This window comes from Varroa jacobsoni, unplaced genomic scaffold, assembly GCF_002532875.2.
Source record: "Varroa jacobsoni isolate VJ856 unplaced genomic scaffold, vjacob_1.0 scaffold_259, whole genome shotgun sequence".
Lineage (NCBI taxonomy): Eukaryota > Metazoa > Arthropoda > Arachnida > Mesostigmata > Varroidae > Varroa > Varroa jacobsoni.
This window is the reverse complement of record NW_019213161.1, coordinates 137491-165160: the sequence shown is the minus strand read 5'-3', so window position 1 is coordinate 165160 and position 27670 is coordinate 137491. Positions and strand designations below refer to the sequence as shown.

General features: G+C 40.7%; 4 protein-coding genes and 2 long non-coding RNA genes across 14 annotated transcripts in view; 4 read left to right on the top strand and 2 right to left on the bottom strand.

The window, feature by feature from the left end:
* Window positions 1-1219: 1219 nt before the first annotated feature.
* On the bottom strand, window positions 1220-12385 carry LOC111258763 (uncharacterized). 2 transcript variants are annotated; one of them, XR_002679171.2, is made up of 2 exons: window positions 11972-12385; window positions 1220-2092 (listed from the first exon to the last, which is right to left on the bottom strand). It is a non-coding gene; the product is annotated as an uncharacterized LOC111258763 (long non-coding RNA). The 2 variants fall into 2 exon arrangements; XR_002679170.2 differs by lacking the exon at window positions 1220-2092 and adding an exon at window positions 9932-10141 and having other exon boundaries at window positions 11972-12368.
* On the top strand, window positions 4098-7903 carry LOC147753733 (uncharacterized). The gene is made up of 2 exons (XR_015310284.1): window positions 4098-4458; window positions 6581-7903. It is a non-coding gene; the product is annotated as an uncharacterized LOC147753733 (long non-coding RNA).
* A 155-nt stretch (window positions 12386-12540) lies between the features above and the next one.
* On the top strand, window positions 12541-15770 carry LOC111258762 (uncharacterized). Of its 4 annotated transcripts, XM_022830272.2 has the most exons (3): window positions 12554-12786; window positions 13005-13120; window positions 13302-15770. In XM_022830272.2, the coding sequence occupies exon 3, from the start codon at window positions 13337-13339 to the stop codon at window positions 14843-14845; it is 1509 nt and encodes a 502-aa protein (XP_022686007.1). In that variant the 5' UTR covers window positions 12554-12786; window positions 13005-13120; window positions 13302-13336; the 3' UTR covers window positions 14846-15770. The 4 variants fall into 4 exon arrangements, with proteins under 4 accessions (XP_022686006.1, XP_022686005.1, XP_022686004.1 ...); XM_022830271.2 differs by having other exon boundaries at window positions 12541-12586; window positions 13005-15770; XM_022830270.2 differs by having other exon boundaries at window positions 12551-12752; window positions 13005-15770.
* Window positions 15771-17449: 1679 nt separating this feature from the next.
* On the top strand, window positions 17450-20153 carry LOC111258758 (uncharacterized). Its single transcript, XM_022830260.2, has 2 exons — window positions 17450-18208; window positions 18601-20153. Exons 1-2 carry the CDS (start codon window positions 17649-17651, stop codon window positions 19940-19942), a joined length of 1902 nt encoding a protein of 633 aa, XP_022685995.1. The 5' UTR covers window positions 17450-17648; the 3' UTR covers window positions 19943-20153.
* A 1049-nt stretch (window positions 20154-21202) lies between these two features.
* LOC111258759 (uncharacterized) lies at window positions 21203-23900 on the top strand. Of its 3 annotated transcripts, XR_002679168.2 has the most exons (3): window positions 21204-21809; window positions 21975-22389; window positions 23517-23900. XR_002679168.2 is itself a non-coding variant. In XM_022830262.2 (2 exons), exons 1-2 carry the CDS (start codon window positions 21371-21373, stop codon window positions 23576-23578), a joined length of 501 nt encoding a protein of 166 aa, XP_022685997.1. In that variant the 5' UTR covers window positions 21203-21370; the 3' UTR covers window positions 23579-23900. The 3 variants fall into 3 exon arrangements, 2 of the variants coding, with proteins under 2 accessions (XP_022685997.1, XP_022685996.1); XM_022830262.2 differs by lacking the exon at window positions 21975-22389 and having other exon boundaries at window positions 21203-21809; XM_022830261.2 differs by having other exon boundaries at window positions 21975-23900.
* Window positions 23901-26702: 2802 nt separating this feature from the next.
* The window catches only part of LOC111258755 (uncharacterized), a 4573-nt gene continuing 3605 nt past the window's right edge, over window positions 26703-27670 (bottom strand). For all 3 annotated transcript variants that reach the window (XM_022830256.2, XM_022830255.2, XM_022830254.2), the window contains exons 6-7: window positions 27353-27642; window positions 26703-27188 (exon numbers count right to left, since the gene is read on the bottom strand). In XM_022830256.2, coding sequence (XP_022685991.1) covers window positions 26877-27188; window positions 27353-27642 — 602 coding nt within the window. In that variant the 3' untranslated portion in view covers window positions 26703-26876. The remainder of the gene's footprint in view (window positions 27189-27352; window positions 27643-27670) is intronic.

The window sequence follows — 27670 nt, the reverse complement described above, 5'->3', positions numbered from 1 at the left end:
TATTGCAGGTACGCAATACCGACTTCAGGCACTACTCACGATATATAACACATATGATATCGGCGAGACACATGCAAGCACTATCTGCATTGTCGATTCTTCACAGTCACGGCCAAGGCAGTCTTCAACTTTCTCTCTGTCCCCGTTCTCCTAAAGTGGTTACCGAACGTCACAGGCAACCTCATATGAAGCAGATTCCTGCATTTCGTTAGACCTGCTTGTCTTCAGTGCACCACCTCCTTCAGTATTCTCTGCTGTCTGCCGGATAGCTGTACTACAGAGAAGTAGGGGGTACAGCTCTTCAAAATCAAGCTACTTCGTTTACCAGAATGGAGCGAAGTAACCTTTCTGCAAGTAACAATGCCGACTGACTCTCTCGATTTAATGATGAGGCGAGGCACCCCACGGCGCGGCTAGAAAAGCTAAAGACGTTAGGATGAGGGGAGAAAGGAAACAGCCCTTAGATTTTCTGAAGTTTCTTTCCTTGTTTATACAATAGTCCGACGGCAGCGAGAGAGCCTGAATAATACATGGCAATGGCGAAATATGCTGCAATAGCGAGCAATTGCATCCTCGCTCTATTCAATGTTGCCTCGATGTCCGATTGCTGCGTTGTTATCGCGGAATTACTATGTCCATATCTGTACGAACGTTCTAAGAACTCGTAGGGACGACCAAGTCTGCCGGGCCCTGCTAGAGTTTTACAATATTTCTATCAGTTTTTTGCACGGCCCATCTAGGTTGACAGTATCTCGGACCCAAATAAATCGAATATCGTAGGCGATAGGGAAAATGACGAAGAGGATCTTCTGGCGAAAGGACCCAACCTGCCCAGACTCTCGTAAAAAAAAGCATGATGAAGAAAGTGATCATCTGGATAAAACGGACGTGCCGATGAGCTTTGGTAATTAACGAGAAAAAAGCACATATTCTGGCAACGGCTGAGGAGATCGATGGCCATCGGTCATTTCAAGTAACCTCGGGATTAGAGCACCGAACGTCCACGTGTCTTGTCAGTTGTCTCATAGCAGAATCTGTGCACTACAATTATCCCAATTATCACAAGAAATAAATGTGGTCCAATTAAAATTATGACTTACTTAGAAAGGTATGCTAAAGCCTTATGTTATGTTAGAGGTCCTTTAATTTGTTTGGTATCTACAGTTAGTAGCAGATGGAAGTAATGAACCTCATATTAATAGAAAGCACCCTGTGATAATATAATGCAAGTTTTTTAATAGAACAATTTTATTTAAAGTTTTTTGGTTTTGTGCGTCAAAGATAACTTTCTTCGTAGATGTAAAAAATATGACTGTCCTAATTCGTAAATTCGTTTTAACGTTTAAGTAGACAATAGTCTGGTTTTCGTAAATCGTTAAAATTCAAGTAACACAGAAGAAGTACAATTCCAGTTAGTCATGTAGCATCAAAATGTCTACCTTGGATCGGCACGTATCAGATGATATGTTTTTTCAGTATCTCTCAATTTAAATCAAATTGTTAACCTCAAGGTTATAATAAAACGAGAAGCTCCGGTTTCTAAGACCGTTTTCCGTCGGTACATTTCAAAGTAGGTTCAGGTTTTTAAGCAAAACAGTTGCTTGTATGCCTCAGTTCACCAACGCGCGACCCATCCAAAGAGCGCTGAAGATAACCAGGGTTTCGATTACGGAGAATGTAATTGGCAAGCCCCCTATTACGCTGCAACTTAAACCTTTTCTCAGTGTCCGGCATCAGACCGAACGTAAACTCGACGTTTTCTATTCTTCTCGCTTCCAACTTATAACCTAGCAGTATCCAGTAGAGTTGTTGTCTTCTCAAGTGCAGCCTATTTTCGTATGATGACCTGATTCTTCTACTTGAATCGGCAGCTCCGTGGGGTACCGGGTAGTGCCGCCGCGGGTGTCGCGCACGGTGCACTCGACTTGTCTCGATCATCTTCTATGCCGGGTATCGAGCTAAGGACTAGCAAAGAGCAGCATCCGGCCGAACCAAACGCGAGGCCTTTGGCATAACGTATTCTGAATTGATGTGTGAAGTAATAAATATGAGTGTATAATAGCGATCGTCGCGGCGACAGCAGCAGATTTGCCTGAAAACAAAAAGCAGTCACAATACTGTTTGTCGTTAACATCAGCCAGCCTCGGGAGAGACTCGGAGGTCTGCAACTTTTTTAAGAGTTAGACGAACGCAACAAAATTCTGTTTTTTTAAATAAATTTTTAGTGCGCTTTTCGGCCCTGGTGGACCGAGGTGATTTGTGTACCCATCCGATAACTGAGGTATACACATATATTAAAACAGTACAGAACACAGAAACGTTTCAAGTAGGACGGAGCAATATCTATGAAGAAGCTCTGACGTTTTGTTTTCCACTTTACACTGAACTTTCTAAACCTCATATAATGGAATAGTGCACAGTAAGGTATTACGCCTTCAACTACACATTTACATTGAACCCTTCAAGAGCCCGGCAGACTCGGCAGATAGCGATCCTAAGCGACTATATAAAGTATATATTTAATATTGTTCTATAGTGTATAGATATTGCTTTTTAACTGTATAATTTTTACGCGTCGAACACCTTAAATTCAGTGAGTTTTTTTTTTAGAATACGAATTTTTCTGCTCATACTCATATACGCTTATATCGAGTAAGGCCGGTGTCTATCCTCAGCAAAGACATCACGTAGCAATAAAATGCAACAGTCAGCTCACAAATATATGAGCATGTACCTTTATTAAACTACTATTTTAACGAATGTTATTTTCGTGACTCGTTGTACTGTGTAGCACACGTTCGTCAATGTGAAGGCTAGGTGTGACAGATACGCACGCGTCAAACGTACTAGAAACCCAGACCAATTTGATTGACAACTTATCAAAAATGGGGCCATAGTATGGTGTTGTCTCCCTGCGATAGACCGCGATGAATCGTCAAACGGATATGAACACGCCCAGCTTGTTTCGCCTCTTTTACCACAAAAAACCGATAGCGGTAGTTTTTTGGAAGCAGCATCGTCGCAAACGAGATCGCTTGCGCCAGACAACATTTTCAAGGACCTTTGAAGAACTCCTGCTTGGTACATAAGCTGGTGTTGACCAGAATTCGAATTTCTACGTGGGGTTGATTTGTTCGCGAAGAAAAGTAGCGCTGCTGCCAACGAAACTAATATGCCCTTCAGACCGACCTCTCAATGTTGTTCATCTGATTGCAATATGTCGAGAAGAACAGCTGCAAGGTCAAGTATTAAAGCTAATTCGCCAAGCAAGCGAGGACTTAGATTGTAATATAATAACCTAGTTACGAGTAAACTGTTGCTTTACTCTGCACATAATAGCAATAATGATGATAATTATGCACCTCGATAAGCAAATCATACAAAACTCTACTAATCGGTTGGTTTTTGCAGTCTACGGAATTATGTGCTATCCCGATTCAATGAGAATAGGTCCGAACAGCCTACTATTTCGCAGTTACGACCAATTACTCGAGCACAGAATGCCCCATGATGAACCAGTTCGCAGCGTGAAGCATATATTAGCCCCGGCGCTGGTTTTGGCAAAAATAACCAGGTATGACAGGTCACCGAAGGATTTTGATGCTTCTCTAAAGCAATTAGCAAACATTTTTCCATGCCTTCACGTGCTTTCTGTCATCGTTGGCCTGGTTAGGGTCTTAGGCAGTGGTCGGCGTTTGTGAAAGGCCCACGAGCACGCGGTTTACCATTTAAAGTTTCCAAAAACTTGAGCGTTTCACGCCAATACCTTTGTACATTCGTTAGTGTTCCTGTGGTAATTGTCGAGTGAAACTATTCGCATGCTTGACGTATCAGTTGAATTCATACGAGCGTAGCTTGAAGGAGGCTAGGCAAAACTCTGGTTAGAACACTAATGTCGATTTTGCCGCAGCCGCCTCGCTTTATCTAGCTTGCTTGACTACAAAGAGGCACGCCGAAAGGTGGCACCTTATCAATACAAGTTACCAGATATGTATTTACAACATACATTTCATATTGAAAATTAATCTTTTCTTTTTTAAAAATTTTTTTTTATAAATGGCGCCTGTATACATGACGGGAACTGCATCAGCGAAGATTAAGAACCATACATCTATCGCGCCAAATGATAACGAGATGGGTTTCAAGGCGTTTAAACCTGTTATTTCTCTCTAAGGGCGTCAGAATTGTCCATTAGCGACAACGACGCATCGTCTCGGCTTAAAATTTAATCCGTAAAAATTTTACGTACGTAGATCTTGCCTAGCTAGAATTGTTTATCAATTCGCTATGGTTGTGTCTAATCGATACTCTCAAGTAATCTATCTCCGGATCGGGATTCTTATTTGGTTAGCGTCTTCGTGACGTTCAGCATCTAATGCCGGTAACGACGCCAGTCGTAGCACCAGATCTTGTATAACAGGGAGTGACAGGCCAACGGAAAAAAATTGAGTTATGAAGGTAAGCACGTCTAAACATATATTTTTCTTTGTCGGTGCCGCATTAATGTTAGTTCTTTGATTTTCTACCATTTGGCAGTCTGGCGTCAGCCTAACAGCAAGTGCCATGCGTACTTCGACATTTGATTTTCAGGACGTTCGAGATTCTTCGTTTGTTTTATACTTCGTTAGGTTAGTTACTTAATTGCCTAATTACGTTACATTCATACTTTCATAGGGGCAAGGCAAATGAACAATTCGTGCTTGTCAATATTTGACTAGGCGTATTTAGTGCGCACAGCTAGGGCGGACGTTTATTTAATATGTCTTAGGATGCCCTTTCGCAGACTAGAGTCTCTGCCATCAGCGCTAAGCACAGCATCGTCATCGTTTAACCAGACAGATCAATGTACGTCTGCCCGGCTTATATACCATCTATCCGAAGTGACGAATATGGATACACACAGCGAAGTCTGATACGTTTATCAGCAGTCGAATTTAAACAGTGGAAAGAACAAGATAGAAACACATATCGACTGCGTCTCCGGAGGAAGTACACATGAACTTTGGGTTTTGGTCAGATTAGGATAAAGGTGATCGGTTGTCTTGTAATCGTAAACATCTGGGAACTTCAATTGAAGGTAATAAGCTGAAGGCTGATCTGGTCTATAGGCGTTTGGAAACAAGGCTAAGAATAGTATTCCAGCGACTTTTCCCTCGACAGAGGTCGACATGTCAACTCTGTTTCCTATATTGAGTTGTTTGTCATGATGTTCGTTTGAGTATCCAGTCCGGCGGCAAGTCTAGTCAGATATTGCAGTTAGTCGTACTGATAAATGCGCCAATTACAATAAGACAAACGCCTGTAGAAAGATAGACAAGAACCGATGGAACTCAAAAGCTGCCTTTCATTAATCGCGCGTTCGCTCGCAAAATCGAATGTTGTTATATCTAGGTCCATGTGTCCAGCCAATCTTGAGCATAATCACGGCGTACGTATGTGGACATATACTACGTACCTACATCTGTGCCTTTACCTTAATTAGTTCAGTGCAGTTTTCGTCTCGAAGGGTTGATGGCCTAGAAGTTCATGTCAAATCAGTGGAGAACTCGTCATGCGAAGAGGCTGCTGTACAGCCGAAGTAGTACACAGCAATATGATTATCAACAACAATAGCCGAAAGATCGTTCCTGCGGTTATTACCATGCTGGCTCACTGACAACCAGCCGCCTAAACAGTTCCTTTAATAAGGGTAGCTTCGTTGCCCACACAAATCGTCCAGGCTCCTTCGGGAGGACAAAACCATACAGAAACGCCGTGACGAGTAGTATATAAGGCTGCTATAACTGGAAATGCATTATCCGCAACGGGTAAACGGCTACAAACAGCTTTCAGCACGCAAAGAACACCAATGGGCAAGTCAGCTGTATATATGGTATTACCCGCCGTTAAAAGCGTTAGCCCCACTTAGGCTCATCCGATCGACCCTGGCCAAGAAACGGCGTAGATCATTCTACCTTTCTTGCGCCCTCCGTCGTACATGCGATGTCGGGCAAATCGCGCGAAAGACACGGCCAAGAAACGCCAAAGAGAGACTGAAATAGGGCGATAGGGTCAGGGGAGGCAGAAAACAAAGACGAAAGAAGATCCATAGAGCTGCGAAACGCAGAGGACTTGACTACAGCGAAAACTGATCCAACCCAGAGATTCACTCTCGCTAACCAGTCGGTACGTCATCACATGTAGAATGAGGCTATGTAGATAGATGCCCTACCAGCGCTTTCATGATCGCAGTCAAGGGGACAGTCGTTAGTAGGCAGGACCCTGACAAAGCACCAATGGTATATGTAAAAGCCCAGAGAAGGAAGAATCAACGGACGTAGCGACCCAGTTCAGCTTTGTCGTAATCGTTGTCTATATTAGTTGCTGCCGCTGCTGTTATTCTGATCCTCGCTGTCTTGTCGGCCGCTGTGGTTTTTTCCTTAACGTCTACTCAACGTTGGCTAACAGAATTTTAGAAAGGCAGACGGCCGACGCTTGGTTCAGTTTACTGTCGCTAGATAATGCTGTTGTTATTAATGCTTCTGATGAGGAAGACGCCTATGTATGGATGTATTGATTAAGGTCGAATGCTTTTACGCAGGTTCAGGAAAATGTCGAGTCGGCGCGGTCAACGTACGCAGACAATGTTGCTGGGTGATCGTACGGAGTAGCAAACAAACAGAGCATTTGATCAAAAAAAGAAATCAAGACAGATAGATTCCGGAGTTGCAGGAATGCACAAATCAAGTGGATCCGGTGGATGTCGTGAGCGCTGCGGAAGTGAGAGCATGGCTTGGAAATTTAATGCCGATGAAAGTGCGACGCACGACGACGAGACAGATCAAGTAATATTCAAACGGGAAGCGCTGAAGTAGGGCACAGGAGAGTAGAACGGTTGAACACTATAAATAGTAGCAGCACTGAACAATAGCTCTTCTGCGGACGGAAAGAACACTAAGTCTCACTTTCCCCTACCGTTGGACAACGACTGCGTTGCTAAGACGCCGGGTCGTTTTAGGGTCTTGAGTTACTTCATTTAGAGAGAAGCATTACGGGTGCTTCCAGGAAGCGTCCACCTACAGCTCATATCGAAGCTCTGAAACGTACGCATACGTGCTCCTTGAACGTCGCAGCGGATAACTAGGATTACATTATAAAGGTATGTCACCAAGCACCAGAAGGTGGATCCTACTGACGTTGCTGTTGTTAGCGCCGCTGTGACACGTCATAGTTTATAGTCTAATCTACATGCCGTCTATAGTTTTATATAACCTCGGTCATTACGGCTCCATATGCCTAGAGGACCAACGACGAAACACCAGTCAAACTAAACCTATAATGGCGTTAAATATGGCCTTCGAAATAGAGATCTTTATAGCGACGGAACACACGAAATTTGACTCAGACTATTAGCTTCTTTTTCCTCTGCTCTGTTAGACGAAAAGGCCTAGAGAGACGATGGGGGAAAAAGGGCGTCTAACAGACAGGCTAAGCAAAACACAAATAATGACGTCGTTTCGGGACGAAACGATAATAATAACAACAACAACAATCATGGTGACGACGATAATGGAAGCAACCAGATTAGCTGGCTGGGGTCAGTGTCGTATTCTGTTCCTGTTTGTCAAAAACCTATGTCAGTCGACTACAGAAGTAGAAATGGTGCAGCAAAGGCAGATCAAGAAGGAAATGGAAAGAGGAAAACGGAACATGGGAACAAACAGCAAAACTCGCAAAAAACAAGCAGAATTGCAACTAGTGTATATCTATATGACGCATATTTCTGATGTGGTTAGCTATTAGGGCATGTGAAGGTATTCGTGATTGCTATCGTACACGGTAACAACCGCTGGCGGTTGGAGAAGCCACAGCAACGGAAGGACAATGAACAAGGATGCCTAAATACAGGGTATTATATGTGTGTCATGTTTGTGTTTTCCTAGCTAACCTTCAGTTTTTGAATTGCTTGGAATCTGATAGTACGGAAGTGATGAGGTGCGCGCAGAGTGACAAAATTTCCAAATGCTTGCCTCCAGTTTTATATATCATTGTCTCATTACTGTGAAAGCATTTGCTTATGAGAAGGACCTCCGTAGGATTATTTTGTGCGAATGTCGATCATTTCAAGACATAGCACGCGAGTCTTCACTTGTAAACCAATCACTACTACATAGTTCATATCTATATAGTCACTTTTTATCTGTGTGTCTACGATTATATAACTTACATGTCATGTTTTCACACATGTAAGCTTTATACACAGAATTACAGCCTAGTACATTATTGAAGAAATGCATCGAACAGTTAGAGCAGGCTTGACGCTTGATCTAATGCTGCTAGCCGCTCTGTAGAAATATCGTCCTCTGTATTATTGTCGTCGGTCTACGATAGAATGAAAATAACTGAGTAAAACTTGTTCAGAAAAACTCTACGTGTCGAATAGGCATTTAAAAGTCTGCTCAACGTGCACTTGTAATACGAGCTGAATCTTTAATCATTTAGCAGGTATTTGCGTGGCCTGTTTTAGGCCTGATAGAAATGCTATATTTTATAGATTGGGTGTCGCTAAGCCTTTCGTAGATCTAAATTGCTATCGGAGAATACCTGAACGAAAAGATAACGAGCAATAAAAAAATAATCAGCATCTCGTAGGTGTGCCGTAGGTCCAGTAATCGTCAAATCGTATATTTGATTTTCACAATTTTCCAACACATATTCGATATACAATTCAGGATGGAGAAATAAAAATAGTGTTTTTTAATAACAAGTAAGTAAGTCATAATCACGACGCTTTCTCGAGCGACTAATTCTGATAAAATAACACGACTGATTCCATTAGAATTCTGAAGGAAATCTCGTACAGATTGCTCTGTTTCATTGATGATGATAATAACGTTATTGAGCGAATGCTTCGTTTTAGGATAAAGATTAGCGAGGTACCATCTTGTAATAATCAGCATATTGAAACGACTACGTTATAATATAATATAATAATACCCTCGTTGCGGTTCAACGAAGGTTTATGTTACCTACGGAATCCGTTAAACTAGCATAAATAATTAGATTTGTCTTATACCGCCATTAATCGCATTTTATCTAGAGAAACCTTTTATTATATTCGTATTCATATATATATATAAAGCTAGATTGAGTTGTTTAAATACTCCCCGTATGTAAGCGATATGCTTTGGACCTTTGAGCTAGAAGTTTAGCTTAGGTTCTGATGGGAATATGATTGTTTCGAACGGAAAAGTTCTTCTATAGTAGTGTTTCTTCTAATACAAATAACTACACAACTCAACCGGATAAACAGGACGATTGTGTAGTAGTTAATATTGTTGGTGTCAAAGAATAGCCGGCAGAAACGTTTTTATAGGGAAAATAATTGAACTTGAATTCGTATTATATACATAATATCATTTAATTAAAACAGTAAAAACATTGTCATGATTCTTCCTGCTTTCAGTAAAAACTCATAGAAGAAAAAAAAAAACGAGAAATGTATGTTTACCCTCTTGCAAACATGAAACGCCATGGTAAATAAGCTGGGATTATTAAGATTCCTTCGTTAGATACGTAATACACGCCTACAGGTCTTGCCCATCTATCTACATGCGCCTCAAATCGTACACTTCAATTTGTTTTTATATTTACTTACAGTGATAGTAAGCATTTAAGGCAACTATGTACCTTTGTCCTGTAATACAGCTGGATAGATCAAAATTTTCGATCAATCTAGATTTATTACTAAAAATAAATTCCGTTCAGCGGGAACATTTCTTGTGGATAATCGCTCATTAACTCTTAATCTATTGCTAAGAACGTCGACGACATAACTAAGTAGATCACCTATATTTACATATATGAGATATACGAAGCCAGGGATGGACGTACAGGCACGCATGTAGGTATTATTAACTGTTACACATATAAGTAAAAGCAATGACGGTCGTTCTGATGAATGATTCTGCATACGTTATTTATTTTTGTAGAGAAGCTGTTCTCGAGGCCTAGTCGAGAAACATTTTACTCATAAAATAGTCAGCCTTGTATCAAAATTTAGCTAATTAGACATTCTTGTGAAAAATGGTCTTCACTAGGTACTTCATACGACTCCCTGCATTTCCCAGAAGTAGTTCGACAGTTGAGGTTTCCTTTGGATCTTTATAGACAAAAATGAAGAAAATTAGTTTATCGTAGAAGCAACCAATTTCGAGTAGAATTTTCTCATTATCTATTTGAAAAATAAGTCTCCACTACATATCATAAAAATTTTAGTTAATTAGATTATGGTTTAACTAGTGACCGATCGCTGACGCCCTCCGCCCCCCTATTTCGTCAAAATAATAATTTCAAATTGTCAAAATAATAAGTAAATAAATAAACTAAATAAAATAAGTAAATAAAATAACAATGATTCAAACTATCGAGTATAGGTTTTGTAATTTACATAGCCCGTATCTATTATAGCTTTGTTCTATATCTCTTGTGTGCACCTGGTGACCGATTTTAAAATCTTACGATCATCCACGAGACGTTTAAATCAACGAGATTAATGTGGTACTCGATTGTGTCGATGGGTGATCGTATTGTGCCCAATAATTTAGTGCACACATCGTTCCGATGTCGTTAAAACATGTCGTAAAAAAAACAATATTCAGTTGACTCCTGTGATATATGCATGGGCGACTGGCATGAAAAGGACAGAATTTTTAAAAATCTAAATATATAGCCGCTCAGAACTCCAGTGTTCATTAGTGTTAGAAATGGAACATAGCAATGAGCAATAATATTACTTCTACAAAGTCTTCTAAACTGCTACAGAGAAGACAAATCCGTTTGAATTTACAAATCCGCCCAAAGAGCGAACCATGAGTCCCAAAAAGACCTCTTTAAAGAACTGAGTTAACCCTTCTAGGCGAACACAGGTTTCGTAGCTTGTGAGCAACTTTATGCTATGCAATCTATTATGACTTCATTTTAACTCAACGCACACACGTTTGTTACTCGAAAACATACACAGTTAGTTAAGGGAATTCGTATAGAAAAAAAATGTATAGGCCTTTTTGCGTTTCAGATAAGGTGAACCGTACAATTTTTTAATGAACTTAAGCCTACATTGGTTTAACACACCAAATCATCACATAGTTCCGTTCGTCTCCAACATGTATGTTGGGTGTTTATTACGGTGTATATATCTGAGCAATTGTGCACATCTACTACTCTCAAATTTCCACTCGAATGCCACCGACGTCAATGTAACTTAACGTTGGCTAAAATATGTGAGTTCCAAACCACCTAGCTAGAAAAACTATCGATCACTCCTCACTATATATATATTTCGACCACTATACATATATATATATAGGGGAAAATGGGCTGAGATTGTACACTTTCTTAAAGAAGGACCCATAAAACAGCGAAAATATACTGATCAAAACTCAGAGTAGTATCGTTTGGCCATAATGTGACTATCACCGTATTAAAATACATAGACATAAATTATTCCTAAGTTAAATTTTGAAAAAATGATAAAGCGTCTTCACCCAGCTCAGCGTTCGTGTGAGTTAAGACACCGTTTGAGATAAGCTGACCGTAACAGTGAGAGTATGGAATTGAACCCAGTCGCTGGAATTGAACCCAGTCGCTAAGAAAACAAACGTTATGTCGTGTATCTAGAAATGTTCGCTTCGTTTATAATGTTGACTGTTACACAGAACAACATGACTAGCGGCTGTAGGAATGACTGGTCCAAATCTTTAACTACAAATGTTTCGACTTGCTGCCACGCCAATTTCTTGACAGATTTTACATTTAAAAAAAGAGCCTACGAATTAGACAAATCAACATGTGCATACCATCGCAGATTATAATAGAACAACACGTTGTTCGATAGTTATTATCCATACACTTAAGTCACGCTATATTCTCAGGTAACAGGTAAATAACAATTAGATAATAATTCATGGCGAATAGAAGACAACACATTTACATGTCCTTGAAGATCAATCGGTGATCTTGACTCGGTGTTACTCTATCGCCTTATAGCTTCTGGCAACCACGTTGCACCTCGATGGCCGTTCAACTCAAAACCTGCTTCATCTAAGTCCACTCTTCCTTATATGAACATATTATATCTTGTATAGCTACTACTTCGCATAAATAAAACATACAGTGCAGCCATGTTACCGATGGTGACAAACGCTTCTGTCCCAAAAATCGCCATAGTCAGCCATTGGATTTCGTCAGGCAACCCTCTCTCCTAACAACCGCATGCCGGCAGCTGCGAAAGCTCTCTAAATTAGTCAAGTCGTCGAACTATCGATTGACAACAAACAAAAATGATGTGACAGTTTTCTTTAATATGATCCTATTTGACGCGCGGCTTTCAATCGACCTTTGCTACTTCGCTGTTTTAGCTGCCTCAGCACCACAGCTCATATCAATAGTGCTATAGAGAGTGCCGAGCTGATATGGACTCGTCGTTTAAGCCCTTTCCCCATGCTGTGTCGTTATGAAGTCTCCTCTCTTGATGTTTTGTGTCAGTCGGTTTATATCATTCTGGCCGCTGCATCTACCATCATCCAGCTGCCATGTCGCTAGGGAAGTAAGCACGAATTACCAAGCTTTTAAAAAAGGCAAATCAACAAGGAAGCAAGCGAAAATTCCACAAATACAGTTATTTCGTCATTGACAAAATGGCGACCCCGAGTCGCCCAACAAGATAGAGATTTAGGATAAGCGCCGATGCTGTGATGTGCCTTGCTGACCGTGTTTGTATACAAACGTCTTGTTATTAATATGCAGGTAACCTAACGAAATTACGTTACAAGTTTTCAATGTTCACAGACGTTCGTTATGGCAAGTAATGGATAGTAGTTTTCGAATTAACAGGAAAACAGTAAATGCTTATACGTGTATAAACTAAAAAGTTTTTTAATTCTCTATCATTCGGGATCACTCGTGTAGCTTGTTATTCGACTGAGTTTAAGATTCGTTTGATCCTTTCTGCAAATAACTTTCAGTGTCCTCAGTACGGTGCTAGTGGTAATGCGTTCCGGCTAGCCATTGATTAGCAATAAACGACGGCCATATATGAGATCACGTTAATGACCACGACGAAAAAACGCTCTTTCAAATGGTAACTATAACAGAACTCACTCTTTGTTTTATGAAGCTAAAGTCACTACAACCCGGTAGTGTACGTACGATATCATGGTTCTGCAGGAACTCGACAGAAAGCAATAAGTAATCCTATCAAATGAGTAAATCCGCAAAAGAGCAGTCCCCTGCTTGTTCTTACGATATGCGTGGTATTACAGCAACCCTTCCCGTAACCCAAAGAAACGCACAAAATATGGCTGGTACGAGTGGGGCTCAAGCTTATCTTGTAGCAATTGACGGCATTTCTCGACGTTCCGATAAAGGTATCTCCCACGAATCCCGCTCGCATATAAGTGGTTTAAACAGTTCGTCTAGCGGGACTCAGATCAACTTCTCCAGATTGCCTTTACCATCCTCACCACCTGTAGCTAAGATGGACTGCGATAAGACAAGAACGGAGTTAAACGATTTGCGTTTGAATTTTCTCGGGGAAAAGCAGCGTGGACTAGTCGCCGTTCGACCAATAGTTTACAGTTCTGAAAAGAACCCGTTTAGTGTAAAAATAAACATGGAAGATATCATGCAACGCAACCGCGCATTACTGCAGCAGGAGCGAGCAAGGGGACGGCCTTTGCTCGAGCCGAGACAGAAGAATTCTCCAGGTTTGACGCAGTATTTAGTCGATGGTGCGAGCGCCGTCATGGATTACGTTGCAGCTGCGCGTCCCAGTTCGGATTTTCGAAACTGTTCCTTCGTAAACAAGGCAGAGGAAGAAGACCAAACCCTCTGTCGACATGAGACTGACCTTGTCTACCCTGGTGAATTAACCACAGGGCACTGTTATGAAAGTTGTCGTTCGATAATAACTAAGGTTACTACGAGAATCCCACAAGATATCGTCGCTAGTCCAGCGGACAAATCATTATCAAATAGCGATTTGTGGGGGCCGGACAAACAAGCATTAATTAGCGGTTACGCGAACGGTGAGGTGGCAGATTCAACTAATGGTTCAACGAAAGAAACAAATATGCTAGGCTTTAGATATTTGAAAAATGTTAACATCGAGCATAAAGATATCAATCCTCACCATGGATTCGCCAAATGCCCTGCTTGTGATAGCAATTCTATGCAGGAAGTTATGGTGAAAAATTGTTGCAAGCATCGATTTTGTAAGTCCTGTCTGCATACAGCTGCTGAAAACGCAGGAAGTATTTCTATTATGTACTGTGAGAAAGACTGTGAGGCTCGCCTTCGGGAAGTCGAAATGCATGCATTACTACCGGATGAAACGTACCAACCTGCGAAAAATTCCCCTGAGACTGCAACGTCTATTCACCGCCTTCAAATTACACCAGCGCCGTTACTGTCAATGTCTCATACCGCGCGACAGCCCTGCGCTGTTTATAATTATGAGGACCCTCTACTAATTCAAGCGCTTGTGGATGACGAGCCTGTATTGTTGACCATCGGTAACACGGCCTGCAACTGTTGCACTGCTCAAATAGAATCGATGAAGGGTATTGTCTTCAAAGGATGTCGACACACCCAATGCAAAGACTGTTTTATAAATCTAAGTCTTAAAGCCAAACGGTGCGCAGTAGGTAGCTGCAATGGTCTAATCAGCGAGGATGAAGCTCAAGGCTTTCTTAAGTACACTAAAATTCCATATCGAAAGCGTAAGGACCAGGACAAGATGGCAAGAGAGTTTAAAACCGTTGAACCTAGAAGAAATAAAAATAACAAAAAGTGTGGCAATAAATGACAGACGACTTGCAACAACAAAACTAAGGATATTGCTTAAGCTGTGCATGCTACAACTACTATGTGCGTCATTCCATCTGAGTTTGATCAGATACAGCGTATCACGCCTACGTAAGCGTCACTGATAGCCAAGCGGGCTATGTGAGCGAATGAAGAAAAAAATATCCCGGAAAAGGGAAAAAATATACCGAAGAACTGTCTTAGAGGAGCATGATTAGGTTCTTTAGAACTTCGGCCTACTTTCAATGATGTAGTGCAGCTATACAGGTCATGCAGCCTTACAGCGTTGAATATGTGCACCTATCCGCATCAGTGTAGCCTTTTTCCCCTAAACAAATAATGATGAAATTTGGACGTTATAAGGTACATACGCCATTTTTTTGATCATATGTTTGTTTTTTTTTGTAAATCTCGTGCGTCGATTTCAAAAGCCTCAACCAAAAAGCAAAAAAAGACGACGTTATTAAAACTCGTCTAAAGTTTGTTGTTATTTATTTCGTACCCGCATACATAGGAGCGAATACGTCCCAGAGAATAGTTAATGTAAAGAAGAAAATGAGAGGAAAGAGAACTTGAGAGTATTTTAGCGACAACATTTATGTCGATCGGATAATAGATATTAATAGATAAACACAAAAGTTAATAGACTTAAAAATACTATCGCAGAAGAGCTACCAGAGCTAAGGTTATCGTTTAAAAACATATTACAATGCAATGTACGTAATATCGTATTAAGATCCGGTCACCTCTAGCGCAAGCAGGATCTATCTAAATGGGGGTGCTTTTGTCACAACGGCATGCCCCATAACCCATATATACTTTTTACAGTAACACTGAAAAGCTGGGACCGTAACATATAGAATTAAACATGCGTTGACTCAGGTCTATTAATAAAAGTTGGCTTTTTTTTTTTTCTATTAAAGCTACTTCACGTGTTTTAATTCCCGTAGTGTTCGCTAGAAAGGGCTGTTGTAAGACGTTTTAAGCATGTAGCGGGAAGGCTTGATCTAGTAGTAAAAATAAAGTTCAGCCTTCGGACACATGTATCGCACGATGGGAGTAAAAATATGATAAGAAATTTAACTAAAAAATACAAGACGTATAAAAATAGTATAGTCACTTCTACAAGTTGTCAATAAACAAATAAATAAATTGTTAAACAGTGCTGGGGCACACAGTAACAAAAAGAGTGTTCTGCTTGTTTCTGCCGACAATAGTTAGGCCACCCTAGAGTCGCCTTATAGACAAAATACATTTAGATTTTGCTAAAAGGACACAAATACATTCGTTAATTTGACTGGCGCTGTAGGAATCCTGCGGAGTCACCATCCTTATATGTCTCGTAACATCCTCGTAATACAATTTATGCTGTTCAGAGATTAGTGTATATATAAGTAAGATTAGATATATATATATAAGTGCTTTGCCGCAACTTATATTGAGCTAAATAGTGATGAACTTTTACTCATAAAGGGGCTTCAGCGTGGACTGTTAAACTGGCCGTTTATGGTAAGTGTACAATATCTGTAATATATATACTATATACAGGGTCTATGTTGATGGAAACAAACGCAGAGTTCAATAAACAGGAGTTTTTCTGTTGCGTGCAGTTATAGTTACGTGCAGAAACGATTCGGAGTGATTATCAGAATTTCGCTACAGCCAAAAAGTATTAAACACCCAAAGGTACTCCAATGTTTCGGTGGCTCGATGATGGAAAGTCGTTAGTACAATCTGAATTAATAAATAAAAAATTAGGGCTACATTTTCTGTATAGACGGTTTAAAGGGTTTCATATTCTGTACGTAGACAGTTAAATATGGCAAAGCCGCCATTGGCTACTTTAATGGGGTCAATCAATGTTTGGGTTTATAGGCATAAGTGGCTGTTCCGCGGCTGATTGTTTTAGAATAACCTAAATCATTACTATGATCGACAGAATAAAACAATATGAGTGAAATTTCATTCCGAACTCTCATGGAATCAATTGTGATAAGATTAATTAGTCTATCAATATAAGTCGCTCATGAAGTTGACTGAAGTAATTGAGCTACCACTATTTTACTGAACTAAAGAATATCTCTTTGTTTTAAATAAGCATAGTCCTATAGGTATTATGTTTAGCCAAAAACGATCAACAATAGGATTTTACGACTACTGAAAACCGCAGGAACTAATAGCAGTACACAGAGTTACGAAATTCTTGTGAGTTCAGCTATAGTCCGAGCGATTTTTAGAAGTACAGAATGCGATACGGCTTAGTGATACTCAATCTATAAAACGCTATATTTATCTAATATCTACAACACTAGTTAAACTGAATTTAGCTTGCTAAAATACGTCACGTATTGTGCCAACGAGACGTCAATCGCAAAGCTGATATATGAATAGAACAATTGTGACATACATAGTTGCTGACAATAATATATTCTCTGTAAAACTTCCTAGCATAGCCAGTTCCTTCCTACTCAGTAGCAGAAATCTAAACAGCGTCGGATTCACTTGCAGACGATTATGTGCGTACCACGTTCGTTCATTAATCGACAGTCCCATCTTTCCCTTACCATCGATTAATAACAAGTTATACCTGTTAGCTCCAAACAGCCTAAGTCTTAACCACTCGTGTCCTGGCTGTCACATTGCGTTCATATTTATCGGATATGCATCCCTCTCACTTACTTAACCCTTCTATTCGTCATGCATCTTAACATTTGTTCGTGAACTGTTCGGTATTGAGCTGTATGTCCCGGTTCAGTGTTTTGAGTGCGACTTCGGATCAGATGCAGCTTTGATGAAACGACCAAATGAATGACCATAGAGGAAGTAGCAAAAGATCCGCGGCAGTTCCTTTACGACGCCGCCCAACTCCGCGAACCATTGCCGGCACCACCCACAGGTGCAGTGGACGTAAACTAGCATGGACATCTTCCCAAATCGTTTGTGCCTGCCAAGAGCCACCTCTAAGTAGTTCTAATCTATCCAACAGCCCACAAGCTACTCGTGTAGAACAACCGGAAAATGCGATTTCATCAGGTAGTAGCGAGTTCACTCAAAAGTTCGCGGAAATGTTACTCGCGAATCAGCTCAATCTACCGAGTACTTCATCGAACCTGCAAGAAATTCCACAGTTTAATAACAAAAGTCACGTGTCGGCTACAAAAACTTTATTGGGTGCAGTTTATACTGGCTTAAATGCTGTTTGTGACATCGCGTCCCACGTGTGGACTAACTATGTTGGAAAAGGGATTAACCTTTTTGCAGACCCTGTCCAGGGTTCCAAAATGGAAAACGACAATAAGCGCCCTACAATTTCGTCCTGCTCGCTTTTTAAGCAAGTGTCTAGTAGGCCTGAGCAGATGAGAAGGTAATTTTATCTCTCTATAACGGGTCATTTTAATGTACGTAGTATGTAGATTTTTTAAAAAAAAAAAGCGTGCTCCAGTTTTTTTCAAGGGCACTGTTAATATCGTAGTAAATGCTCTGATTGTCTTGCTATACCTTCGTCCGTAAGCGAATCTTTTTGGGAAAGTGGTACAATAATATATACAGGACTTTGGCCTATGTTTATAAAAAGCTTTTCTCGTTTGCAAAAGGCGTTCGCTTCCGTTATTGCCATTAAGACAGGTCTTCAGGTCCTGTAACTGCTCCACACACGTTCGCAAGACAAATGCATACGTCTAATGTAAATACGCGGCATTTGGCTAAAAACTGTGGCATTTTCTTTCATTTGTTTATGCTGCTCATGTTTACATTCAGATTGGCCGAAGATGTTGTGTCGACTACGTCGTTTAAAAATACCACCGCTGATGAGGAGGCCGCTACTGCATTCAAAGCCGGAGCTCCTCATAACCAGACGTATGAGCTCATGTCAACGACGTCCCACGGTCAGGTCCAGGAGGTTATAGATGAATTTCGACCCGTTCGACAGATCAAACATGCGGCGGGTCCAGCAACCGCTCATAGCAGTGAATTCAAAATGTGCGCCCCAACGAAGCACAGCATTTCTTTGACGCACACTTCCGAAGATCTGAGAGACATTGAGAAAGCACGAGTAACTACAACTGTTAATAGAAGAGAACTGGACAGAACTTTCATCGAAGGCCAAAACCTCACTGGTTTACAAGAGCTCGAGGCAAAAGTTGCTAGTACGTCGAGCTATCCGCGCTGCAGTATACCATTTTGCAAAGCAGCTTTGTTAGGACCAGGGCCTTTTACCAACGTAATTTGCTATAAGCATGCACTATGTAACGAGTGTTTAGATTTAACCATCGACTACCTGAGATTGTATGGGAAAATTTCCTGTGCCATTATGGGTTGCGAGGTTATTGTCACCGAGCACACAGTAGCTACCAGGCCCGATTTGCTGTCACTTGTTCGTAGATCGCGCAGACCTTTGCAACGAAATCTTAATTCGAAAATCAATCCAGTAAGGACTGACTCAGCATTGTCAGCTGCTACTCTCGCTGAAAAACGGTTACAGGATCTTCGTCGCGTTCGTCGCTATCCAAATAATAAACGCCTATGGAGTCGTATGATCTATAGAACATGTGATATGTGCCAAAGAGACTCAATTTGGGTGGAGATTTGCATATTAGAGAACTGCGTCCATGTGATCTGTTCGATTTGCTACTATAACAGATACACTCGTCGGCAACCTCTAGCTAGGTGTCCAGCTACCTACTGTACAATGGCTGTACTGTCTCAGGATGGAATTGAAGATTCGAACAAAACTAATTCGTCCAACAGCGCTTTCGTAAACGGGTCCCAAACGTACCCTAACGGAAGTGCTGTCACTGTCGGGTTTTCAACTCGTACTAAAACGTACCGTACCGCTGATTCCGATCTACCCCCAAAAAGTTGCGATTTATGCAAGAGATTATTTGCATCAACCCTGTCTGAAGCTTTCGTTGTATCACGATGCTACCACGGTTTTTGTGACTACTGCGCTTCATACAAGATCTACCGACTAAATTCAAATGTGTGCCCGTTTCCTGCCTGTAGAACGAAGCTGTCGTATGACGATTTTGGTCGTTTTTGTACATTTATTGAAAGAATACATTTTGAGTTTGCTCGAAGAACAAAGGGAGTAGAAAGGTGATGTTAAAAAGTACTTAAAATTATCATATATAAAAATGTAGATAACATAATAGTATTCTCGACCCGAAATGGGATTTTATTATGTATAGACGTAAACCGCAAGATGGCCCTTTTAGCCTTAGGCCTGCTTAAATGTTTTAATTTTTATTGTTTAATGATTTGTACATTAAGTGAATAAAATAACATGATCTCCTTTATTCTGTAGAATCGTTCTAGCAGTGTCTTCCTTGCTGTCTTTGTAACGTGCTCATAAGAGTAGTCGTTTCGGATAACGCCTGCTATCAAATTAGCAAATAAATCTATGATTCTATTCACCCGTTCGAGTCACACGCAGTGAGCTAACAGTCAGAGGTTCAAGTCTTAGTGTGACAGTAATTGTGTGCATATTGTATGCAGCCGTAATTAAAAAGACTAAACGAAATAACAGTCTTCAGTGCAAAGACCTTTTGAGTGAACTTCGTTTGTGCAGGATGAGCGGGGTCCTCCTTGAGATTCCTAGTTGCTCAGCAGGTTGTCCTTCGCGATCAAAAGCGATACTCTAGAAAAAGGCGAAAAAATGGGACAAATACGGAAAAACTTGAGGCAGCTTCAGTGTCGACCAAGATATATATTCGCTATATGTACAGCGTAAATAATCAGACCGAGCTCAAAGTTGTTTCGCTTATAGGATAATGCAGCTATTATGTAAGTCTTGTGATTTGGTTTTTTCCTTTCTTCTAAATCGATATTTATCACAAATTAATTATAATTATAAAGAGGTGCTGTCCAAACGTATGCACCACATGTTCTTATCAAAAGTTCTGCAGCAGTGGCAGCTATGAAGACAACCCTGTTTTTGTGTAAATTGTAAAGTAAGTTTCTGCCTGGCAAAGTCATCGATTTATATTTGCGCCCGAATGTATTTTAATATTATTAAACCAGATTGACAGCATTTGTATTCAATGTCTATCGAATTAACAAAAAATAAGTTTAGATGACCACCGTATGCCACTGGGATCGAGCTATATAAAATATCGGTCTACGAAAGTGATGATTAAAGTATGTTTTGACTATCATCGATCGCCCCTCTTCGACACTGATGCAATGTACTATACATGTATGCGTTTGTAGCACGTTGCACCTGCTTAAAAGGCACAAATTTGATGTAGACACTGAGTAAACAAAATTGGCCGCTGATACTTCTGGCGCGACAGCCAACCAAAGGTACGCCTTCTTTGTTGTCCTTTTCCTCTCTCCCTCTTTGAATGGACCTACCTTTTTTCCGCAGACAAACGCGAAACAGAGCGTACGTTCGATGTGCGAACCAACAAACGTTCACGTTTGTTTATGGTGTCTTAGGGTACCTACATACCACAAAGCTTTCAGGATCAGTACGCTATGATCTATAGGTTATCCTAAGACTGAATACAGTTGGTTTCTAATTACACAAATGGATAGCTGGAAGAACAAACAACCTATACCATTTCTGGCAAGACAGCGCCGTAAGCCGGCAGTTTCGCAAGTTATTGCCACGAGCAGCCGTAGTGCGCGTAATAGATTCGTGTCTGAAGCTGTGCCCACTCACAATAAACCATCAAAAATGAATCATCCTTTATTTATCGACGTCCAGAGTAGCTATTCAAGACAGCTAGAAAGTATAGCCCAACCAGCAAACACGAGAAGGATCAAAAAAGCTTCTGAGCCGCCGCTTATCGATCAGGTCGACGTTCTGGGATCGATACCTCGTGTACAGAATGGCACTGAATTGAATTACAGGACAATTCCCCAGCCTAACAGGGTACATTGGGATCCTGCCATCGACAGGCGGTGTGATGCAGCCTGTAGTGGCTTGACCACCGCAGACGAGCCTGTTACTGAACTTGAAAAAGGTACGCGAGATAGGACTGCCTCAAGGTTCGCATCTAACGACTTAAATATAACTATAAACGAAGAGGTGACTACTGGGGGCAATGAAACTAATATTTCTATTAAATCGGCGTCTCTGAAAGCCTTTTTCCAGTCCAAAAATATTCGTATCCCTCACGGTTTTTCAGATGAGGTTCACCTAAACGACCGCGTTGTCCCTACGACGTGCGACGTGTGCCAGATATGCCCGCCCTGGACGAAGATTTGCATTCTGGAAATATGTATTCATAAAATCTGCGTCTACTGCTTTTATAACGTTTATATGCCTCACCAGCCCATAGCAAGGTGCCCCGTCGCCAACTGCACAACTGTGACTTCGTCTGTTGTTGACGTTAATCATAATTTTGACCAGCAATATCGCCATCACATCGACAGTAATAACGTAGCAAAAGGCCGCTCACCAGTGAACAACCAAGCTAACTTCTCGATACCACAGCAAAAACTGGTCGGGGAATCTTTTATTCAAGCTGGTAGGGACGGATAGGCTAAACTTGGTGCCTAAAGATAGCGTATTTTGGCTACGACCGTGCACCAAAGCTAGTTGTAAGTTATGTCTTGATCGACCGCTGTTTCTAAAATTTCCCACGGATATAGTACAATAGATTAAGTTGCCCCTGCCATTTGGGCTTAGGATATGCAGTACTGATGCTTGCGGTAAAACTATACCGGACTACTGCGAAGATATGAAGAATTCCATGATTTGTATTAGGTATCCACTCTACAACAAGCGCCCGCATTTTAGCATTGAACATACAATGGATACGATTATATTTAGCCTGTTTTAGGCCGCCTCATTAACCATATATTGGCCAAAATATACGCTATTTTTCCTGTCGAAAATTTCGTCAGTCAATACAACGAAGGTTAACAGCGTGACTCGAGTTGATTGTGCGAATGCTTTTGACCGTTTATGTGGTGACTACTTATTTTAGTGCACACTGCAGCCAATGTCAGTATTCTCTTTTTCGCTAGTGCGCCTTTAAACTGACTCTGCGGGGGTTAAAGGGTCTACATGCATAAGGGATCGTGACTTGACTTCCGGAAATCGGAGCAACTATGATAAAAAGCACCTTAAAACCAAACACATGCCAAGAATAGTAAAACGGGAACGGTACTCTGCGCTGACAGTAGCTGTCAGATTATACTTCTGGACATAAACGAAGAAGACGAACGGGAAGGATAAGAAGCATTTCTATACGAACAAGCTAATAGAACTGTAAATAAATTCCCCATACGTCGGGCCAAAAAGGTTTCTGGGTTTAATGTACATCTCTGAATGTACGCACATGATATTAAATTCAACTCTCAAAAGCATTTATCCAGTAAGGCTTCTTTATCAACGTTTTTTTTTACGTTAACACCTTTTACCATAATATGATATAACAATTATCGTATTTATTGCTTTGGCTTGATATTAGATGTTTACTATTGTTACTAAGTCAATGCACGCGCTATAGGCTATTAGGGAATTAACAGGCAAATCAAAGAATACGAAGGACATTAACTAGATACGTAGGTATGATGTAAAACAGGTAAATATTGACAGTGTTTGAAAAAATATATGAAATAAAAATACAGCATATATAGCCGGTGTCTGACCTGTCAGAGCTTTCCTCGTTTTGATGAGCACTAAAAAATGTACTTCGCTTTCCTTTGTTCGGTGGTTGAAGGCGAAAAACTACGGTGGTTAATACCAGTGCGACGGAAGCGCTACGCATGGCTGGTACTATAAACAGAACAATTTGTTTCGTTCGCTCGTATTTCGTATTAGTCGTACAAGTTCGTATCAGGAAATTGATATCGATATATCGTGTTCAAAACAAAAAAACGCTAATAAATGTACCTCAAATACAGTGCAATCTCTATGCACATTTACGAAAGTACTAGTTACTAAAATTATCTGCCTTATACAATACTGTTATGTTTATTCTAAATAAGCATAGCATTTATGTAAACTTGCTGTAAAGAGCTGTTTCAACCTGATACGGCAGTTTTATGGCAGGTAATGGTTATATGCGAAGTAATAAATGACTTTAATAGTTGTTTATATCACACGAATTGTGTCACTTGTGACGAATAGGGATAATAGTACAAACGTCAAATTTAATAGTGATTAATCTACGATGAATAATTTATTGACTTACTTTCGGCATCATAATTTTCGTTTCCATAGCCAACTATTATTATATTACCGTAGACAAAATATAGTAATACTGTATTAATTATCGTTGCATAAAACGTTTTTCAAAGAAAGAAAAAGAAACACCATTAAGTAAAAAAGTGCTCAGTGGTTATTTTATCTATTCAGATAATCAGATATCTGCTCTGTTTTACAGCTATCAGGAAAGCTTTTTTTCGGTAAACCTCAAGTAAGTAAGTAAACCAAACACAAGCCCAATGCGATATTTTTCTTATCACACATCCACCATGGAATATGTTGAAGCATAGACCCCTGAATTAATCAGGCGTCTAACAACAGACGAGTGGTGGCAAATCGATGAAAACCATCCACCAGTTCAGGAGGGTCTGGCTATCTCATTTGTCCAAATTCCATACTAATTCATTGGCAACGAGCATAACTTCCGAAACTGATTAGAAGTAAACTGTAGTAACACTAAGAAACACCAAAACTTTCTCGATGCTACAGCTGTGTCTACTCGTAACACAAAAAAGAAATTAGTATCCCGTACATAGAATGAACACAAATAGATAATGAAGCAAATTTACACACCGATGTACAGAACGAATTGCTCTAAATTCGGCTCTGCACGTTTTATCGGTGTTTATCGGAACAGCCTTATAATCATACCATTCAGAATTAGTTATTTGTAACTATCCCATACCGACCTCTACCCCGGGTCCACTAAAAATAACCGCATACAGATTTGTTTCGCGTTTTACCCGGCAAAATGTTCCTCGAGCGTTTAATCCCATGCGATTCGTGTACCTCTTTAATCGAGAAGAATATGCGATTTCAAATGCAAGCCTGCCGCCACAATCTCTGTTCGGACTGCGTCCAGCGATGCCGGGAAATGCGTCGTTTCGGTGTAGTTATCCATCATAAATGCCCGGTTGAAGGCTGCGAAAAATTGGTCTCGGAAGAGGAAATACAGATGATGCAAAATTTTCGCCACAGTCCTGACATTGACACTTATAAAGATTCTCTTCAACTTGTCAAAGAGGAGTCGCATTGTGACCAATGTTACCAATCGATTAGGCCATATTACGGCGTATTCATAAGATCATGCTTCCATAAGATCTGTTTGAAATGCGTGCAGGTATCGACTGCACACAGGCAGTTCAGTTGCGCCAAATGTCCCGTCGAGGGATGCAAAGCCACGATTAGCTATCGAGAAATAGAATTGTTGGATACTGACAAATCCACTTTCGACGATACGATACCGTATTTGCGCTACAAAAAGCTCTTGTGGCAAGATCTTTGGCCTTGCAAGACAGCTGGGCCGTGTCGTGCGTGCGGTAAATTTTTAATGAACTTTGAAGGGGTTCTTTTAAAAATGTGTCAAAGACATAGAGTGTGTAAGAAATGTCTGTATCACACTGTTTTGGTATTCGATGTCAACCAAGGAGGCACACCATACTGTCCTGCACCGAATTGTCAGGCCGTGCTTCAACGACTTGAAGTGCTAGCACTTCGAAATGAAATCGAAGTTTGGCAAAGACGAGGAAATCAATATGTCTGGGAGCGTAAAGAAGTCGGTGAACCCGTTGAACTTCGGCAGATGGGTGAGGTACCTGTTGAGGTAATGACCTGTAATATGCAGTGCCATTCCTGTGAAAGACCCGTACAGGCCTTTAAAGGTATTGTTGTTAAACGATGTCGCCACAGCCTTTGCAAATTCTGTTTTCGATGTTGTGTTGGAAGACGGGAATGTATAGTACCTCGCTGCAACAGCCCAATTTATATGGGTGTGATTGAGGTCGTTGCTGCAAATCTTTAAATTTCATGAAAATAAACGGAGAATAGCTTAAATTGCTCACACGCAAAATCTTGACGAAAAGTCAGCCGCCGGATACGGTTTTCCTTGAAGTATGCGAGGACCTTGTGTATCAATTCAATCTACGTTTGGCTTTGATACTAAGCTACAATAACTCAATTAGTGAGTGACAATTTATATAGTTGTTATGCCTCTCGCTTAAGTAGCTTTTAGCACGATCAATGTGATCTTGTGGTATGAGCTATCGCTAAAACGAGAATCTGTTTACCTAAAGTTGAACTATTAAGCAATAATAACTATATGCGAAGCTGAAAATGATCTTGGCTGATTCTAGTATCCTACGAACTAAAAGAACCGATGCTTATTGCCATTCACGAAAAATTATATCAATTTCTCGTCGAACGAGATTTTCGTAAGCAACAAATAATGCCCACGTCTTGAAACAGCACTTTGACGAATAAACCCGTAAATTTCGGTGTTCTTTTTCAAACCACATCTATCTCTCAATTATAAATATGTTTCGTTACTGAAGTCTGCGGTGCAGTGTGTAACTGCACTGTGAGAACTGACCAATTCCAAATATTCAGACCGCTTTTCTCATGTTACTTCAAAGTTACCCAACTTAGTGTATGATCAATACAAGAGAGTTCTAGAACAGTCTTTGTTTTTATGATGTCAAGCTAAGAACATGGTAACTTGACCAAATTAAATACAATGTTGGTTTTTCTTCAACTTATTTATAATATCAGCATGGCTATATATTTACACGTTCAAGAAGCTTTCGTTGTTAAAGCTCTCTCACTGTTCAGTACCTAGAGTATGGAAAGCAGACTTGCATACTAATTGCCAATTCGGTTCTGGCTTGTCTTGTTACATTGCTGTTCACTATAAACACAAGTATATTGGATTCGTCGTCCTTTTATTTCGGAGGAAGAATAATTGTCTTTTATCTTTACTCTTATAATGTACATACAATTTCTGATTTCTACACAGCTTCGAAGCGCTCGTCGAATCTAACTCTAACAACGAACCATCGTAGTTGAATACGTTTAAGTTGACGCTTTTGGAAGGACTTTACTCAATCCTCACTAGAACTACCTCACCAGTATCATCTTCGCTCTCACTATGGTTCAAATATTGCTGCAGTTTTGCGTCCTGTGTCCGTAACTCTTCAGGCTCGTCTTTGCCGTGTTGGTACTCTGCTACAAGTTCCATCACCTGATCTATTCGTGCCGAATCGCTGCATCCTTGTAGTGTCGCCTGCGCTGTCGGCTCCGTCTCGACATGGATATTGGACTCTTGCTGCTGCTGCGGGGCGTTTTTTTCCTGTGTTCGACCAACGTATGCTTTCGGAGGCGGTACGGAGGCAGTGAGTACCTCTGCTACCTATAATTGAGCGATCAATATTCGCATGATCAGTCGAATAGCGCAACTATGGCGGCAAATGTGTTCGGAACGCCAAATTAACCCAGTAATGAACGTGTATTTCAGAATGCTTATTAAAAAAAATTCAATTTATCGCTTCGTCTGCGAAAAAAGAGTCTACTGACCTTTTTGAGCAATGTTAGTGGAATCTGCAGAAGGTTTGATACTGCCGCAGCTCGACTGAGCAGTCCACCGATCGGTGCTATTGAGTTTTCGCCCGAAAATGAGGTACCGTCAACTGCCTCTGCTCCTTGCCCGCTAGCGGTGCTTGGGTTATCGAGGTTCGCAGTATCACTTGGTGGATTGTAGATGGCATCTGTATAGGCTTTAGGGTCCCATCCTGGAGGAGGTCGACCCTGACCTGACCAATATACGCGATCACTGGCGCGAATTTGGAGGTTGGCAATAGTTTCACCTGTAAAAAAACACAAAAATCAGTTTAT

Excerpts from the sequence above, each read along its gene's own strand:
- LOC111258762 (XM_022830271.2), top strand. The coding sequence starts at position 13,241 with ATGAGTAAATCCGCAAAAGAGCAGTCCCCTGCTTGTTCTTACGATATG.
- LOC111258758 (XM_022830260.2), top strand. The coding sequence starts at position 17,649 with ATGAATGACCATAGAGGAAGTAGCAAAAGATCCGCGGCAGTTCCTTTA. Across the intron at positions 18,209-18,600 it reads AGGCCTGAGCAGATGAGAAG|ATTGGCCGAAGATGTTGTGT; the intron begins GTAATTTTATCT and ends GTTTACATTCAG.
- LOC111258759 (XM_022830261.2), top strand. The coding sequence starts at position 21,371 with ATGGATAGCTGGAAGAACAAACAACCTATACCATTTCTGGCAAGACAG. Across the intron at positions 21,810-21,974 it reads TGTTACTGAACTTGAAAAAG|ATGAGGTTCACCTAAACGAC; the intron begins GTACGCGAGATA and ends ACGGTTTTTCAG.